Source organism: Mugil cephalus, chromosome 8 (assembly GCF_022458985.1).
Source record: "Mugil cephalus isolate CIBA_MC_2020 chromosome 8, CIBA_Mcephalus_1.1, whole genome shotgun sequence".
Classification (NCBI taxonomy): Eukaryota; Metazoa; Chordata; class Actinopteri; order Mugiliformes; family Mugilidae; genus Mugil; species Mugil cephalus.
Window position 1 is genome coordinate 11,960,177 of NC_061777.1, and position 16,015 is coordinate 11,976,191.

At 40.9% G+C, this 16,015-nt stretch overlaps 2 protein-coding genes across 3 annotated transcripts; one reads left to right on the forward strand and one right to left on the reverse strand.

The window, feature by feature from the left end:
- Positions 1 to 89: 89 nt before the first annotated feature.
- naa35 (N-alpha-acetyltransferase 35, NatC auxiliary subunit) lies at positions 90 to 10,842 on the forward strand. Of its 2 annotated transcripts, none has more exons than XM_047591460.1 (23): positions 90 to 213; positions 1,878 to 2,006; positions 2,119 to 2,152; positions 2,372 to 2,486; positions 2,666 to 2,740; positions 3,065 to 3,232; positions 3,428 to 3,494; positions 3,587 to 3,630; positions 3,721 to 3,771; positions 4,364 to 4,447; positions 5,052 to 5,166; positions 5,539 to 5,717; positions 6,710 to 6,769; positions 6,946 to 7,052; positions 7,486 to 7,552; positions 7,670 to 7,768; positions 7,939 to 8,117; positions 8,209 to 8,345; positions 9,197 to 9,264; positions 9,345 to 9,485; positions 9,589 to 9,711; positions 10,133 to 10,213; positions 10,402 to 10,842. In XM_047591460.1, exons 1-23 carry the CDS (start codon positions 180 to 182, stop codon positions 10,459 to 10,461), a joined length of 2,217 nt encoding a protein of 738 aa, XP_047447416.1. In that variant the 5' UTR covers positions 90 to 179; the 3' UTR covers positions 10,462 to 10,842. The 2 variants fall into 2 exon arrangements, with proteins under 2 accessions (XP_047447416.1, XP_047447417.1); XM_047591461.1 differs by lacking the exon at positions 90 to 213 and adding an exon at positions 442 to 528.
- A 1,107-nt stretch (positions 10,843 to 11,949) lies between these two features.
- On the reverse strand, positions 11,950 to 13,727 carry LOC125012445 (kallikrein-8-like). Its single transcript, XM_047592408.1, has 5 exons — positions 13,421 to 13,727; positions 13,126 to 13,288; positions 12,636 to 12,931; positions 12,416 to 12,546; positions 11,950 to 12,320 (listed from the first exon to the last, which is right to left on the reverse strand). Exons 1-5 carry the CDS (start codon positions 13,455 to 13,457, stop codon positions 12,171 to 12,173), a joined length of 777 nt encoding a protein of 258 aa, XP_047448364.1. The 5' UTR covers positions 13,458 to 13,727; the 3' UTR covers positions 11,950 to 12,170.
- Between the last annotated feature and the right edge of the window lie 2,288 nt (positions 13,728 to 16,015).

Genomic DNA, 16,015 nt, shown 5'->3' on the forward strand with positions numbered 1-16,015 from the left:
CGAGAGTTGCTAAGTTCACCTGTGTGGCTTTAGCCGCAGCTAAGGTGACGACGAGAGGCTGTCCATGAGCGTGTCCTGCAACTTTCCCCCCAAGATACAACATTAAAATAGTCCTCTGTCTACGCTGGCCACAGCATTTCTAAGCATCTTCACTGCGGGCTGAAGCTCTCCGATGACATATGATAAGGACTACATTTCAGTCTGACCGTGACGGTATGTGACGTATAATGTATGCGCCGGCCAGTAACCCCACCCCCCGCTATGATGACTTACTTATCTGCTCAGCACTATTTTTGTTTTATTTTATTTTTTTGTGCGTATTCTACTGTTTTTCTATATTCATACCACTTACGCCAAGAGCTGCAACCCAACATTTCGTTATATACACAAATAATGACAATAAATGATTCTTGAATGAGAACTACATTTCACAGGCTGACCGTGCCATGTGACGTATAACGTGTGCGCCAGTCAGTACAGCTTTCGAAGGGGTTTTCATTAGCTACATGGTTGATACAAAATACTAAGGTAGGCGCTGGTTCACAGCGAAGATATGGCTTTACAGTTATAATATTCGTGTTTTTGTATACCGGAATAAATTGTATAATATGTTATAATGTCCATAATTAGGAATCGTTCGCAGGAAACACACTGTGGGCAACATTAACTTGTTTGTACACGGTATTGCATGCTAGCTAATTTGACGTTGGTGATGGCTAGCTCACGTCAACTCACGTTTTTAATATCTAGCTATCTTGTGTCCTCTCTAAGTGCTTTTGTTTGTTAAGCGGTGCACAGTTACGTGAACGTTTGGCGAGGCTGTCAGTGGTGCTAAAAAATGCGAAATAGGCAGACAGACATGTTGACACTTCTTTCTTTCTCTCTCTCAATTGGATGCCTTCTTTAGCTAAGTGTTATTTTACTGGCGTGTTATTGGGGTAAAATTGCGATTGACAAGATGATACTCACACATACAGTGTATCGCTGGCTACTGCTGTTGCCTCAATGCCAAAAGAATGTCACAAGGTTACATCTACATAAACAAGTTAAGACATATTATAAAAATTGTCTTTTTAAGGACTCACCCTTAGCTGTAAGAGTATTGAAATGTTCTTGGTGGAGAAAGCTGTGAGTTTCCAGTGCGCTCATGGGTGCTATTGACTCCTTTTTAGGCTGTAACTTGTCTCAAGTCAGCACACAGAGCTCGATGGATTGCCTTTTTTAGGTGTCCACAAGTTGAGGGCTTGTTAAAATAAAAAAAAAAATATGAAAAAGTTGTAAAAGGACGTACAGAAGCTTGTGGTGTGACATATTGTTAGTTATTACTATTGCAGGAAAGCAAGGAGCTAAATTTATGACAAAGCACGGAACATTATACTTGTGACATCCACGACTGCGTTCAGAGATACAGATAAACTTTTATTTTTGCAAGTTACGCTGCACGTTAAAGTTTCGTCATGCGTTTCGATGTTTGCCAACCAGCCTTTGAAATGACTAGTGTAGAATGTGAAGCAATGTATGAAATGCCTGGGTGAATGTGTATTCTTCACTGAGAAAGGCCTTGAGACCGGAGGGTCTTTGTTCAATAATATAAATGAAAACCCATTGGTATTGTAGAAACATCTGACCTGAGGTGGTTGGTTTTAAGCTGTAAAATATAACTTTTAAATAATATCATAATTAATGGCTACTTTTTACATAGGTGTCTTGTTTATGCTGTGATCCTGGTTTGGTGGTATGATAATGGTTAAACTGCTTTGTGCTCAGTAAAGCAAATGTCTTATTAAGCCCAACATGACTAACATGTCTTTTTAATGCTTAATGTCACATTGTATAATAATTAAACTCTTTGTCTGGTCCTCTTTGTTTGTCTGTAGTAGTCACCATGGTGATGAAGTCAGCAGTAGATGATGATGATACTGGCTGGGGGCTGGGCATCCCAGAAAAGATGAAGAACAACGCCAACTGGGTTGATATTACACATGAATTCAAGGGTGCCTGCAAAGGTAAAGGCTCTGCTAGTGACTGCGTGTGGGTCATACATTATGTGTGCAGTTATAAAAGGGACTAACATGTTCCTCCTTTCCCCTTCCTCACTCTCATCCTTTATTTATCCAGAGTTGAACCTTGGAGAGCTGCTTCATGACAAACTGTGAGTAAGACAAAGTGCTTTTTGCAGAATCAAATTTTAAAGGGCCAGTTCGCTCAAATTACAAATAATGTTTTCCTCTTACTTGGATGGTTTGAGTCAGCTTGCAGATTTAATTTACCAGAATCTATGTCAATGAAACACATTATTCATGTTTAAATTAGCTATTAGATCAGCTGATCAGATACTCAAACTAACACTGATATTGCTGTTGTGGTTCAGGTTTGGTTTGTTCGAGGCCATGTCAGCTATTGAGATGATGGATCCGAAGATGGATGCGGGAATGATTGGAAACCAGGTCAACAGAAAAGTGCTCAATTTTGAACAAGCTATTAAGGTACTGATCTCTCATTGTCATATCATTAAAAATACTAATTATTATGCATATGTAATGAATTGTCAGCAGTTACAACAGATGACAGTTGAACTTTACAAACCTTATTGCGTTGCCTTAAACAGTTATCCTCCTGGTTATTTTTATAACTCTCTCTCGCTCTTTAACTCTGTTCACTTCAGGAAGGTGCCATCAAGGTGAAAGACCTTAGTCTACCCGAACTCATTGGGATCATAGACACATGTTTTTGCTGCTTGGTGAGTTGTTTATTTTTGTACTTGGCAGAAATCTGAAGGGATAATTTATTTTGAGTAGCTTGTGCTCCCTGTAGTGGGACTAGAGTTGATATGTTACTTCAGACCACTGCTCAAATACTTGCTGCTGATCACAGCAGTGTCTGATTTGTCATTACACTTGGTGCGGTGTATTGCAGATGCTATTAATAAATGCAAGGAATGACAAAACAGGCTGTTTTACATCGCTCTTTTAATCCGTTTCAGTTCTTGTTTCAAAACTTCAGACAGGCAGTTTGCAAGAAAGCCCCTACAAATGTGTGAAGGTTTGCGTGTGTCTGTGTGTAGATAACATGGCTGGAAGGTCACTCCTTAGCCCAAACTGTCTTCACCTGCCTGTACGTCCACAACCCCGATCTGATTGAAGAACCGGCCCTCAAAGCCTTCGCCCTAGGCATGCTGAAAGTGTGTGACATTGCCCGAGAAAAAGTCAACAAGGCAGCTGTGTTTGAGGAGGTGAGAACTTTTCCACAGTCTTTCTGTTTCTGTGAGGTGGATGTTTTGGTTTTGACCAGTTCTGGTCATTATAATATATATTGTATCTTGTGGTACTTTTATCTCTTCTTGTGAAATGATTCTGACCATTTCAGCGTATTTCAGCACCTGCACATATAAATGATTTACATTTACTTGCCTCATATTTTCCTGCAGGAGGATTTCCAGGCCATGACTTATGGCTTCAAGATGGCCAATAATGTCACGGACTTGCGGGTGACAGGTGCGTCTACTGTAATAATTTGTGAAGTCTGCAGTGACACAAATACTGCAGAAAAGATAACCGTTATCTCTCTCGTGTGCTCATCCCATCAGGCATGCTGAAAGATGTGGAGGATGAATTACAGAGGAAAGTCAAGGTATTTGCTCTCGATTTGATCATAATTAATGTTTCAATAAAAACATTTTTCTGACAAACATTATTTCTTGGTTGTGTTCTACTTTTTTAGAGCACGCGCAGTCGACAGGGTGAGCAGCGAAATCCGGAGGTTGAGCTGGAGGTAAGTCACATCCAGTCAATTCACTTCTGTTTTCATTTTATTTATCCAGCATCAAAAACAAATCGTCTCAAGTCGTTTTACAGAGTCCGGGCCCTGAAATAACAAGAGCAAGCATTAAAGATGCATTAAAGAGTTCTTACTGCTAAAGTCGTGTCCATGCAGCATCATTTAAAACACATAAAAACTAAACACTAGTTGTTTACGTTGGTGCGTGGTTGCAGTTCCAGCCTAAACATAATTAGGACTACATGTAGTAACTCACATTGTCTCATTCTTCTTTATTTTTTAAACCTAATATTGTCACATTCAGTTCGTAAACCAGTCCTTGAATCCTAGTCTCTGCCTGTCATAGCTTCCTTAGCATCTGCCCGTGGGACTCACATGACATTTTGAGAGGCTTCAGCTGTTTCAATACAGTTATCATAATAAAGGAAGCGGAAAAAAAAAACAGACCCAAAAATGGACTTTTCTGGGTGGTCACACCTAAAATAAAATTCCTCCTGTGAAATGTTCTGTTGCTTGTGAAGCTTCAAAGACTAGAAATATGCGTATAAATAGCTCTGCGATGATCTCCCACACTTTGTTTGCCCAGCATCAGCAGTTCCTGGCACTTTTCAACAGAATCAAGTTCACGCGCCTTCTACTGACGGCACTGATCGCCTTTACCAAGAAAGAGGTAACGCACATACGAGCACACAACATCAGGCGATCTCTGTTTTAATCAGGGCTGCACAATGAGTAAGTGGTTTGCAAAACATTGTTATGTTGTAGTGTGGAAATTATGCACAGTATTTGAGTGTCACTATCCAAAACATTAGGTACACTAGTGAAAACAAATGCATTCTGATATATCAATCCAAGTTTATGTTAAAATAACAGCAGAAAGGGGGTAATTCAACTGTGCGATCCTTTTTGAGTATGTAGTTTGTTTCTGTTAGACTGGACTTTTTTTCTGTTACTTAGTCTACAACACTGACTAAATTGAGATTTTAAAAATAAGTAAAAGTGCAGTTCAGTAGTCCTCAATAATGAAAACACAGTCCAATCAAGAGCGCATTTAGTTATTTTAAATAAATGCTTAATACCATAACCTGAAGCTAAGATTTAGTGCTGTTTTATTAAAATGGATTTGTTTTCACTAGTGCACCTAATTAACTGACAAAAAAAGCGCACAGGGTTCATTAATCATCGATGCCAAGTATAAGGATTAAAGAGTTAAGTACCTGCAGACAATGATAATTTTGTTCATTGTTGTCGTCTTGTGTTCTTATCTTCATCAGACCAGCTCAGTGGGCGAGGCCCAGAAGCTTGTGGCTCAGGCAGCCGATCTGTTATCAGCCATTCACTCCAGCATTCAGCACGGCATCCAGTCACAAAACGACACCACCAAAGGAGGTAACATATACACGCGGTTTAAAGCCGTCGAGTCGAGTCACATAGTTTCTCTGGGAGTTTATAAGGCAGCAGCAGCTGTCAAGGACTGCATGCTTACGAGGAAGGTCCCAAAATAGTCAAGGTACCTAAACAAGAAGAGTATCAGACATGCATGAAATTGTGTAGCTTAGCACATTCTTGTGTTCCGGTCATTTAACCGAGAGAGATACACAAGGAGTCCCTTCTCCTGCTTCCAGAAATGTTCACACACAAAGTTAATTTTCCACTTGGTCCATGTTAATAAATGTGGTTAAGACAGGCTCCTAGGCTACATTCATTTATAATTAAAAAAATGTGACCTGTGTTTTTTTTTTTTTCCTGTGTGTGCTGCAGACCATCCCATCATGATGGGCTTTGAGCCTCTTGTCAACCAGAGACTCCTGCCGCCTACGTTTCCTCGCTACGCTAAGATCATTAAGAGGGAGGACATGGTGGCGTACTTCAGCAAGCTCATAGAGCGCATCAAGACCGTCTGTGACGTGATCAACACCACCAACCTCCATGGCATCCTGGTAAACTCATAAGCATTTTCATCGTGTTCTTACCCTCCATCCCGGTGAACACACAGCTGAGGAGGATTTCTTGTCGCTACTGTTTATATGTGAGATCAGAGGGAAGAGCAGAATAAATGTTCTATCACACCATAAATACATGGCATGAGATAAAAAGGATGGACATTTATTGATCCCCTGTGAGAGAAATTCAGGACACAGCAGCATTAGAATAAGAAGACAATTAGAACATACAGGAGTCTGTGTACACCGATCAGCCACAACATTAAAACCACTAACAGGAGACGTAAATAACATTGACTATCTTGTGACAATACATTGTTCTGCTGGGAAACTTTTGGACCTGGCATTCATGTGAATGTTATTTAGACATGTACCACCCCACCTAGACCAGACCAACCACCCCCACCCCACAGCAATGACACTCCTTGGTGGCAGCAGTCATCTCCAGCAGGATGCAACCCGACATAAACACAAGGTGTTGACCTGGTCTGAAAATTCAATAGATCCCAAACTGTCAAGTATCTCAAATATCTGTGGGATGATCCACAGAGGCCCCTCCCCTCAACCCATAGGACCCAAAGACCCCCCCCCCCACTAACCACAGACCACAAACATAATGGTTGCCAGACACCACAGGACTTCCCTCAGAAGGTCCATGTCCTTGTCCGGTTTTGGAGGCACAAGGGAGACCTAGACAATATTAGAAAGGTGGTCATAATGTTACGTCTGATCGGTGTACATACAGCACGTGCTAAGAAAATAATAACGAGAAATAGAGCATGTGTTCACCTTTTGTAAACACATACATGCTACATACTGTACAGTTACATGTACAAGTCACTTTGCCAGCTGTGGTAACAACAGCCAACATCCATACACATAATTCCCTGGATCCCTGAATTCTCTTCACTATGAATAATAAAAATGCCTAACGTTAACTATGATATGTATGTATATATAAATCTCTTTTTTTTTTCTTTTTTTACCAGGATTTCTTCTGTGAATTCAGTGAACAGTCTCCCTGTGTCCTCTCCAGATCTCTTCTCCAGGTAGATTATATAAGTTGTATTTGAAAAACGTCACTGCTGTTTTCCCTGATGACTGCACAGCAGCTCTTTGAAATGTATTTGAGGTTAATGTCATTTATGCACATGGATGAATTTATAACGTTTTTACATGATTATAAAGATATAAAATCTAATCAGATTGTCTTGTACGAATTCAGACAACGTTCCTGATAGATAACAAGAAAGTGTTTGGCACTCACCTGATGCAGGACATGATAAAAGATGCCCTGAGGTACTTTGTGAGCCCACCTGTTCTCTCCTACAAGTAAGTTTACCAACAGTTTTTATGATTAGAGCAGGTAATTATCATCATGTAAGGATTTAAATAGTTTTATCTTGAGTGATATTATTGGTTAATCTCCCACCTAGCTGGCTGCAATTTATGGTTTTAGCTCACGCTGGGTTAAAGTTTAAACCCAGGCACAGAGTTGTTCATTTCGCTGCCACCACAGGACTGCAGCTTATAAAAAAAAAAGGATGTGGACAATAATTCTTCACCACAGTTTTACTGCGAGATGCTGTAACTTCTACAGATTAATGATTCTAGTAAAGTTTGTAGACTGCAGAGGTTTTCAGATATTTACTGGTGGAATTAATGATGCACGGAGTCCCTGCACACAACATCTCTCATTCACTCATATTGATTAACTGCGCGCCTGCAGCCACTTGAGCTTATTTTGTGTGTGTTGTCTCTCCAGGTGTTGCCTGTTTAACAACCACCAGGCGAAGGATTACATCGACTCCTTTGTCACGCACTGCTCCAGGGTATGTCACTTGTCGTGACATCGTCTGTCGAAAAGTTTTCCCAGTGGGCGTCTCGTGTCTTGTAGTGAAATTTAAAGATCGCATTCAGAATTCACGTTCTTCCAATTCTCTCCACAGCCATTCTGCAGCCTCATCCAGATCCACGGACACAACCGAGCTCGACAGAGAGACAAGTTGGGACACATTCTCGAGGAGTTCGCCACGCTGCAGGATGAGGTGAACTCAAGTTGTTTCATCTGTTTGTTTGTTTTTTTTTAACAGTGGTTAAACACATCACCACACTTATGGCAATTCGTGCCAGGGATTCTTATTAGAAAGATTTAGTTACCTATTAACGACCCATATCGCTTTACCACATCGGTGTGGTTTTCTTCATGCCTCTGCAGGCGGAGAAGGTGGACGCGGCGCTGCATAGTTTGCTCATGAAACTGGAGCCTCAGCGGCAGCATCTAGCCTGTCTCGGCACCTGGATCCTCTACCACAACCTGAGGATCATGATCCAGTACCTGCTCAGCGGCTTTGAGCTGGAGCTTTACAGCATGCATGAATACTATTACATCTACTGGTAAGAGGACGTATGTTCATCGCTGGGAGCTGCCGCTCACAATTAAAGCACGACACGTCAACTCTCCGTAAATGTTTGTGTTTTTTTCTAGGTACCTGTCAGAATTCCTTTACGCGTGGCTGATGTCCACTCTGAGCAGAGCCGACTCCTCTCAGATGGCAGAAGAGCGGATTCTGGAGGAGCAGCTGAAGGGACGCAGCAGCAAAAAGACAAAGAAGAAGAAGAAAGGTGGACGTTTTTTTTTGTTGTTGCATTGTCCTTATCTGATATGGATGACCACAACAACCAAGTCTGCACAGAATTACAGCCAATTCAGAATGTTAAAGAGTCAGAAGAAGTGTCAAAAGGAAATAAGGTCCAAGAGCAGAAACAGAAATACACAAATGTTTTCACATCATATTCATAGAATGAATAAACTGTAGACCAGCTGATCACCATGATTCAGTAGAAGCCAGCTCTGTACAGCGATATCTCAGCTAATAGTAGCTCTTTTGGTTTTCCCTTTTACCCCTTCAGAATCAAACTGATCTCCAGCGTTTTGTAATTACCGTAACTCACAATGGTTTGCGCTGGGAAGTTGTGCTTTTTGTCTGCAACACCTTGGTGACATCTCAAGGATATAACTAACTTTGTTTTTACCAACAAATTCCTCCAAACAACTGTCTCTTCCTGAGTCTCTTCACTCGTGCATCGCCCCCAAACCTGCAGCCAACAGCAGCAGTAGTGCATCATCATTACCGTAATGGCAGCTTTTTTTTTTCTCTCTATAAAACACAACTTCTCAGTGTTCAGCCACAGTTTGAATTTTGCCCATTGGTGAGTTACGGTAATTCAAATACCGAAAGCTTTTTTTTAGGAGGGAAGCAGATGTTTAGGTCTTTAAAGGTTAAATAACAATACAGACTGCTGCCACCTGCTGGTATCAAGAGTTATCTCCATCCAGGCAGATACAGAAGTACATGTATATACCAGGTGGCCATGGACTGATTTTTAGTCCAGATGATGTCACATTGTTTCCGGTAGTTCTTTGAGTTTTGGTTTGTCGTGGTCTTAAAAACTTTTTTGCGATTCCTTTGCAGTTCGCCCTCTCAGTAAAGAGATTACCATGAGTCAAGCATACCAGAATATGTGCGCTGGCATGTACAAGGTGGGAGAAATTTAATAACACGTCTTCAACACATCCTGACACACGCAGAGATCTTTTAACATCCCTCATTCTCTCTTTAGACTATGGTGGCTTTGGATATGGATGGGAAGGTGCGTAAGCCTCAGTTTGAACTAGACAGCGAGCAGGTTCGCTACGAGCATCGCTTCGCCCCCTTCAACAGTGTGGTGACTCCCCCACCTGTGCACTACATACAGTTCAAGGTACTGTTTGAGTCTGTGTGTGTCCTCTGCGTTGTCTGCCCTTTTTAGTTATTTGTGATTGTATGTTCTCTCTGACACATTCCTCCTCCTCTTGTCCATTCAGGAGATGTCTGACCTCAAGAAGTACAATCCTGCACCAGGCTCTGCCGACCTCTACATGGCCGCCAGCAAACACTTTCAACAGGCCAAGCTCATCCTAGAAAATGTGCCCAGCCCAGATCCTGAGGTCAGGAAATTAATTTTTATGTGCAGATGTCACATTATTTGCTACAAATGTACTTAAAATGCTATATATGTTAGTGGACGAGTTATGCCTTTGAGCTCCTAGCACATGGACTTAAAAGCAACGTTTTGAAATGTAAGATTGGAGAGATAACATATTAGATCTTTTTTGTGGGTTTCTAATCATTATTTCTTTCATTTGTTTGTACAGATGGTTACATAGTTTGTGCATGTTCCAAATGTTCAAAAATGAATTCATTCTTTCAATATCTACATGTTCAACAACAGGCTCTTCCACTAGGTGGCAGCATTGTAACAAAATACATTTTTCATATGAGCTCAACCTGATTTACTTTATAGTTTTATGTGTTACCTTCTCCATTATTCTTGACTACCCATAATCAGCTGTTTATAATCGATCACAGGTGAACCGTATACTGAAGGTGGCCAAACCCAACATTGTAGTTATGAAGCTCCTGGCTGGAGGACACAAGAAGGAGACCAAGGTAACGCAATACACGCATTGATTGAATTCGTAGTTTTTTATTTGCTCTTGTGTGCAGTCAATCCCCTTCCAAAAACTGTATTTATGTAGTTACCAATAAAGAAAAAAAAACACAATATGGTATCTCTTGTAACTGCTGCTTCACATTGTGAAAATTGTTGCACTAAAACGCAAATTGTGCATCCACAGGTGCTCCCAGAGTTTGACTTCTCAGCTCACAAGTACTTCCCTGTGGTCAAGATTATCTGATTCTCCTCTGCACCAGAGGATGGATGTCATCTGAACATGTGTGCAAGTGTAACATTGTGTAAAAGTCTGTCTGATACACTTTTTTTTTTGTTGTTTTTTTTTTTTTTTTACCTGAATGAGAACTGTAACATGCAAAACCAGACCAGAGAATTGACAACTGGACCTAAATATGTAACAATATCCACATCTGCAGCTGTGAACGTTTGAGTGTGTGTGCGTATGTGTGTGTTTGTGTATATTTTGTTTGTTGGTGTGTGCGTGTGTGACAGAGAAAAGCCATGGTGCTTTTGTGCAAAGAACCAGCAGATGGGAGTGTTGTGAAGGCGAGGAAAGAAAGATGGAATGAAAATGGGTGCATATCAGTAAAACACATGAAAACTCTGTTTGTCTGTGTGTTTTAATCAAAATTGGAGACAAAAATGTGATACTATCAGACCGTTGCTAGCACTAGGTCGCATTTAACTCAAACTGCCAGATCATTTGCATAGAATAACACTTACAATAATCAAGCTGAGGTGCACATACACATATGAAGTGCATGCAGCAAACATTTTAAAGGTCTAATATATATTACACAGCAAATAGTAGCCTAGTGGTACAGACACTTTATATGGGAGCGAACTGACTGCACCCAGCTGACTCTTTCAACACGAGCATCTCGTGACTACGTTCCTTTGTATTGTGCAAAATGGAAAACTACAAAAAAAAAAACACCTTCCACATCGATGTCACCTGGTTGAGCTGCTGCCCCATAAAGTGAGGCTATAGTCGTAATCGCGGTGCCACAGGTTTCAGTGGTGGAAAGTAACTAACTACATTTACTCAAGTACAGTTTGGAAATTGAACCTGAAACTTGTACTATACTTGAGTAGTAGTTAACCGATTTTAGTCCAGTTTTATACTTTATACTTGCATCCTAGTGTGTTTTATTGGACAAAGTGCAGTGTGCTTTCCTCATAAAATTAAGAACAACAACTTTTTCAAAGGTTACAGAACATTTTGATTCTGTCATTTCAACAAATAACATTTGTTTTTCCTTCAAAGCTCCTCACATGCTTTTAACTATAGCATTCAAATGATCCAGTATTATTAGTAAAACATCTATGTAGCCTCACATCATCTGTGTCTGAAACTGTCCATCAAGTTTATCAAACTAGAGCGAAACAACGCAGCTACAAAAATAAGAAGCTACTTACACTCTGACGCCTCAGAATTAATACTATTTCTGTACCCAAAAGTACCCGTATGCATTTGAACGACGTACTTCCTCCAACAAGAGTGACAAGTAAGCCGTCAAAAGAGCAGGGCTAGAGCAAAAGTTCTTTATTCTGCCTCTCTGTCAGTGGAGATCTCGAGCTTTTGTTGAGTGATGGGGCACCGGCCGGCCTGACATGATGTGACTTAGTAGTTAAATGTGAATTTGAAAGTCAAACTGTTATGGAAATGAGGTTTCATGAAGAGATAACAAATTACACAGGGACTCTCGGGCAGCCATATTTATTTTAATTCATGAAACGTAAGACAGAAATTTTAAATATAGTTTACAGTCATATTTTTTTTTTAAAGACTTTGATGCAACAAGTGGTGATTAATGCACTTTAAAGTCATTTGTTTGCCTCATTAAAATGGGTCTTTCTTATCACACCAAGCTGCCTACGCTCTACTTGACATCGTCTTCTCTCTGCAGGTGACTATGGTTATGAATGAACTCATGAATGCTTAGCCATGGTTTCGTCAATCCACTTCCTGTAGTGGCAGATATCCAACATCACAACGCGCTGTACACACGTATCAACCGGGTCGCTCACAATAAGCCCACGTAAGACACCTTCGTGCTCCACAGCCGTACCCGAATCGCCCTGGAAGACAGAGATCGGAGGTGAGATTGTTTCGCATTTTGGAAGCTATAGAGGGAAGAAAACAAGGGGAGCTATAAAACAAGCAGGTTACTTACAAAGCAGACTTCTACGCCCCCTTTAAAGGCACACATGACTGCAGCTTCATCAACGTGGAAGAGTTTACCAGGTTTATCATTCTCACCACATTCAGCGATGTCAGTATTGGCACATCTCAGGCTACTTGATTCTGGGGATTTAAAACAAAGTGTCAACTAAAGTTATGTTTTCAAAAAAATATATAAAAAAAATTGAACAGACTCTTTGAGTGTTTCTCACTTTTCAAGTCAGCCTTCTTGGCTCCCCAGCCTCCAATCTCAACCTGCTTGTTCACCTCTAGTTTAGTACATTCAGCAGGAGGAAGGTTGATGGCGGTACTTTTAGAAGACGCATCCTTGGACAGTTTCACAAGCATAATGTCATGCTCCTTCCCCTCCTCATCTTTATAGATGAACTGCTGCTCAACTGGAATTTCTTGATCATATTTGTCCTTCGACCCGAAGAAAGAAAAGAATGAGCTCTTGGCGCTTTTAAACCATGACCTATGGCTTGTGTCAAGTTTGACGTTAATTTTCCTGCAGAAAAAGAAGAAAAAATAAAACAGGAAAGGACATTTTAATCAAACAATGCAAAAACACAAATAATGCAACATTATATTTATTTTTTTTAAATTCTAATGAGATGGTCTATATTTAAAATGTTTCATTTTGCAGTATCTGTGACACATGTGTGTCACACAGAGAGGTGAAACACACATGAAACTTCTTACTGATTTCCACAGTGTGAAGCTGTGATGAACCAGCGGGTGTTAAGCAGAGCGCCTCCACAGGGCTTTTTCCCCTGAACAGTCTCTATCTGGACATGATACTTCCTTTCCCCGTCGCATTTCTTGCTCCCAATAACCCTCTTCTCGATTTCCCCAGAGGCTACGCCTGGTACGATGGAAGAAGAGCAGACGAGGAGGCGTGTCAGCAATTCGGTTGCAGACAATCAATCAGATCAATTGAGCGCATGTGAGATGGAAAAAAAGTCTTTGGATTTAAAATGAATAAAAAAGAACTCACCAGCAAGCACCAAAACAACAAAGCAAAGCTTCAACATGGTCCCTCTGCGTGTGGATCACTTCAGGTGGTGACCGTTCGATACTTCAGCTTTTTTATAGTGAGTCTCAGGTGTTGGGGAGGGGTGTTTATCGGCTGGTCTCTTGGGCGACGTGGATGTGCTCGAAAGCTATAGGTGGCCCTCAGCACCCTCCCCACATCCCCACACCTCTTCAAACACCTGTTATGGCAGTAAAGTGAAGTGTGAGGGTGGGACGAGGAGAGTGCTGGGGAGGATCCAAGGAGTGTATGAAAATACTGTGCACACTGGCATCACCGTTTATGCTTTGTGTGTGTGGGGGATTGATATGTTTTAGAATTCCTTTATGGTTATTTTTTTTCCATTAAAACCTTAAATTTGAACTTTCACCTGTTCAAGAAAAGCCTTTCAACCTCTACATTTGGTATCATTGCTTCAGATTTGTATCTCACACTGTGTGACAACATGTCAGTGCGCTGTTTAATTATCGTATGACATCCAGTTTTTAACAGAGTACACCACCAATTGGTCTGGAGTCCTTCTGCTGAATGCAAGACGACTTGTGTTTTAATCAGTCTACGGAGGAATTTGTGTTTACACAGTTTCCATATACTAGTAGTATGATTAAATTAGTGACACCCTAGTAACCCTGTAATAATGCTCCGCGCCACTAGTTGGATCAAACATCACCACGTAATAACATAAGCAATTATATGGGATAGAATATGTAGCACATCTGTAAGAAAAAAAAGTGTTTTAATGCAAGACCTTCAGTTTATTGTTGAATAAATGTGTGGTAGAACAAGTTAAACCCGCTTTTGCAATATTCCCTCTGTCTGATATTCATAGAAATACCACCATGCTTAGGTGTTCCCCATTTGACTGCAAATCGTTTCTTATTTGCATATCTGATGAAATTCTGGTCAACTGAATAGTCGAAAGGTGTTTAGTAGTATTATGCAGAGGACTAGTTTTATGAGGGCTTATGAAGCAACTCATAATGTAATAATGGCTCATAATGTAATAATAATAATACATGACCATAAATTAAAGCTGCCAAGCCTCCGGAGACTTCTCTCCTCTGGGTTTCTTCCTTCCAAAGACATGCTTGTTAGTTTGATTGGTGATTCTAAATTGTTTGCATCTGTGTGTTAGCCCTGCAATGGACTGGCGACCTGTTTTTGGGTGTACCCCGCCTCTTGCCCAAGGACAACTGGGTTAGGTTCCAGCAACCCATGCGACCCTAGTGAGGATAAGCGGTTGTATAAGATGATATGATGAGACTTATCTCCTCCTGGGACCGTCACCTTACCATGGTTGACCCTAGTGGCTATGCCGTCTGGGGCATTTTGCCTCGTACCTCGAAGGGACAGACAAAGAACGGTTCAGAAGACTCTGAATGAAAAAGAAGAACAAGAGGCCGTGTACCTGGTCCGAAGGGTTACCAGAAAAGGTCAAGCGCTATTGACTAGATATATTCGGCCTCACCTCAGCACATGGCGTCGGCTCTGGAACCCGAGTCCCTGAGAGTGGCTGGACCCTCTTCTTTGCTGTGTATGGAGTTGCACTCCATGAAAGGCGGAGGGTTGGGGTGGGCTTTTTGCTAGCCCCCAGGCTCTCCTCCTGCACCCAACCGAACCAACCACCTAAAAAATTGTGTTAAAGCGTGTTTTTAAAATATTCCTGTTTTAGCCATTGTGAGTCAGGCAGCAGAAAGGCAACTGGATTCGTAGAATTTCTTGAAGATGCAACTCATTCAAATAGCTTCTTCAGTTCTGAGAGACTGGTGGGAATTTGAGGTTTAAATACGAAGAGTTGTTTCTGTCAGAACCAGAAACTGGTGAGAAGCCATCTATGTCAAATTGGAGAAATCCTCTCTAAACAAATGACAGTGGACTGGTAAGCTTTCCAACCATTAATGGAAATTATGGAAATTAGTGGCAACAGTTTCTGGTCCTTACAGAAACAGGTCAAGCAAGTTTGTAATGTATCTAGTATCTAGCCGTTAATGTAAATTAGCAGCACCAGTTTCTGTTTCTTACAGGAACAAGTCAAGCAAGTTTTTAATGGGCTTTATCCACACATTTTTCCTATTTCAACTTCCACCTCCCCACCAGTTTCTCAGAACTTAAGAAGCTACTTGGATGCGTAGAAGTTCTTCAAGTCCAGTTGCATTTCTTTAAAAGCATTTTGGATTACCATGACCTGGATGACTGAAAACCTTCACAGACGTAGGATACACAAACGTTACATATTCTGCACGTGCTCATATACCATTATTTAGTTTATTTTTGTAATATGTTATTTTGTCGTGGCAAGAACCAGCTTTAGCATCTGATGGTACTGGAAATAAAATGGAACAGGAGCCTTTTTAGTGATCACTTTTCGGTCCTCTCCTGAACACCTGGTTAGATCAGAGACACAGTATCAATGCACCCACTGTATGCTAACGAGCAACAACAACGAAAGACTCCAGATAAGCATACCGAAAAAGATAGCGTCCCATTTCATGATTCAGGACATTTGGAGTGTACTACTGCTGATACCTAAATTATTATGAAAATGATGGCGATTACAAC

Excerpts from the sequence above, each read along its gene's own strand:
- naa35 (XM_047591460.1), top strand. The coding sequence starts at position 180 with ATGATAAGGACTACATTTCAGTCTGACCGTGACG. Across the intron at positions 3,772-4,363 it reads ATCCGGAGGTTGAGCTGGAG|CATCAGCAGTTCCTGGCACT; the intron begins GTAAGTCACATC and ends TTGTTTGCCCAG. Across the intron at positions 9,265-9,344 it reads TGTGCGCTGGCATGTACAAG|ACTATGGTGGCTTTGGATAT; the intron begins GTGGGAGAAATT and ends TTCTCTCTTTAG.
- LOC125012445 (XM_047592408.1), bottom strand. The coding sequence starts at position 13,457 with ATGTTGAAGCTTTGCTTTGTTGTTTTGGTGCTTGCTG. Across the intron at positions 12,932-13,125 it reads GCTTCACACTGTGGAAATCA|GAAAATTAACGTCAAACTTG; the intron begins GTAAGAAGTTTC and ends CTTTTTCTGCAG. Across the intron at positions 12,321-12,415 it reads GGGGCGTAGAAGTCTGCTTT|GGCGATTCGGGTACGGCTGT; the intron begins GTAAGTAACCTG and ends TCTGTCTTCCAG.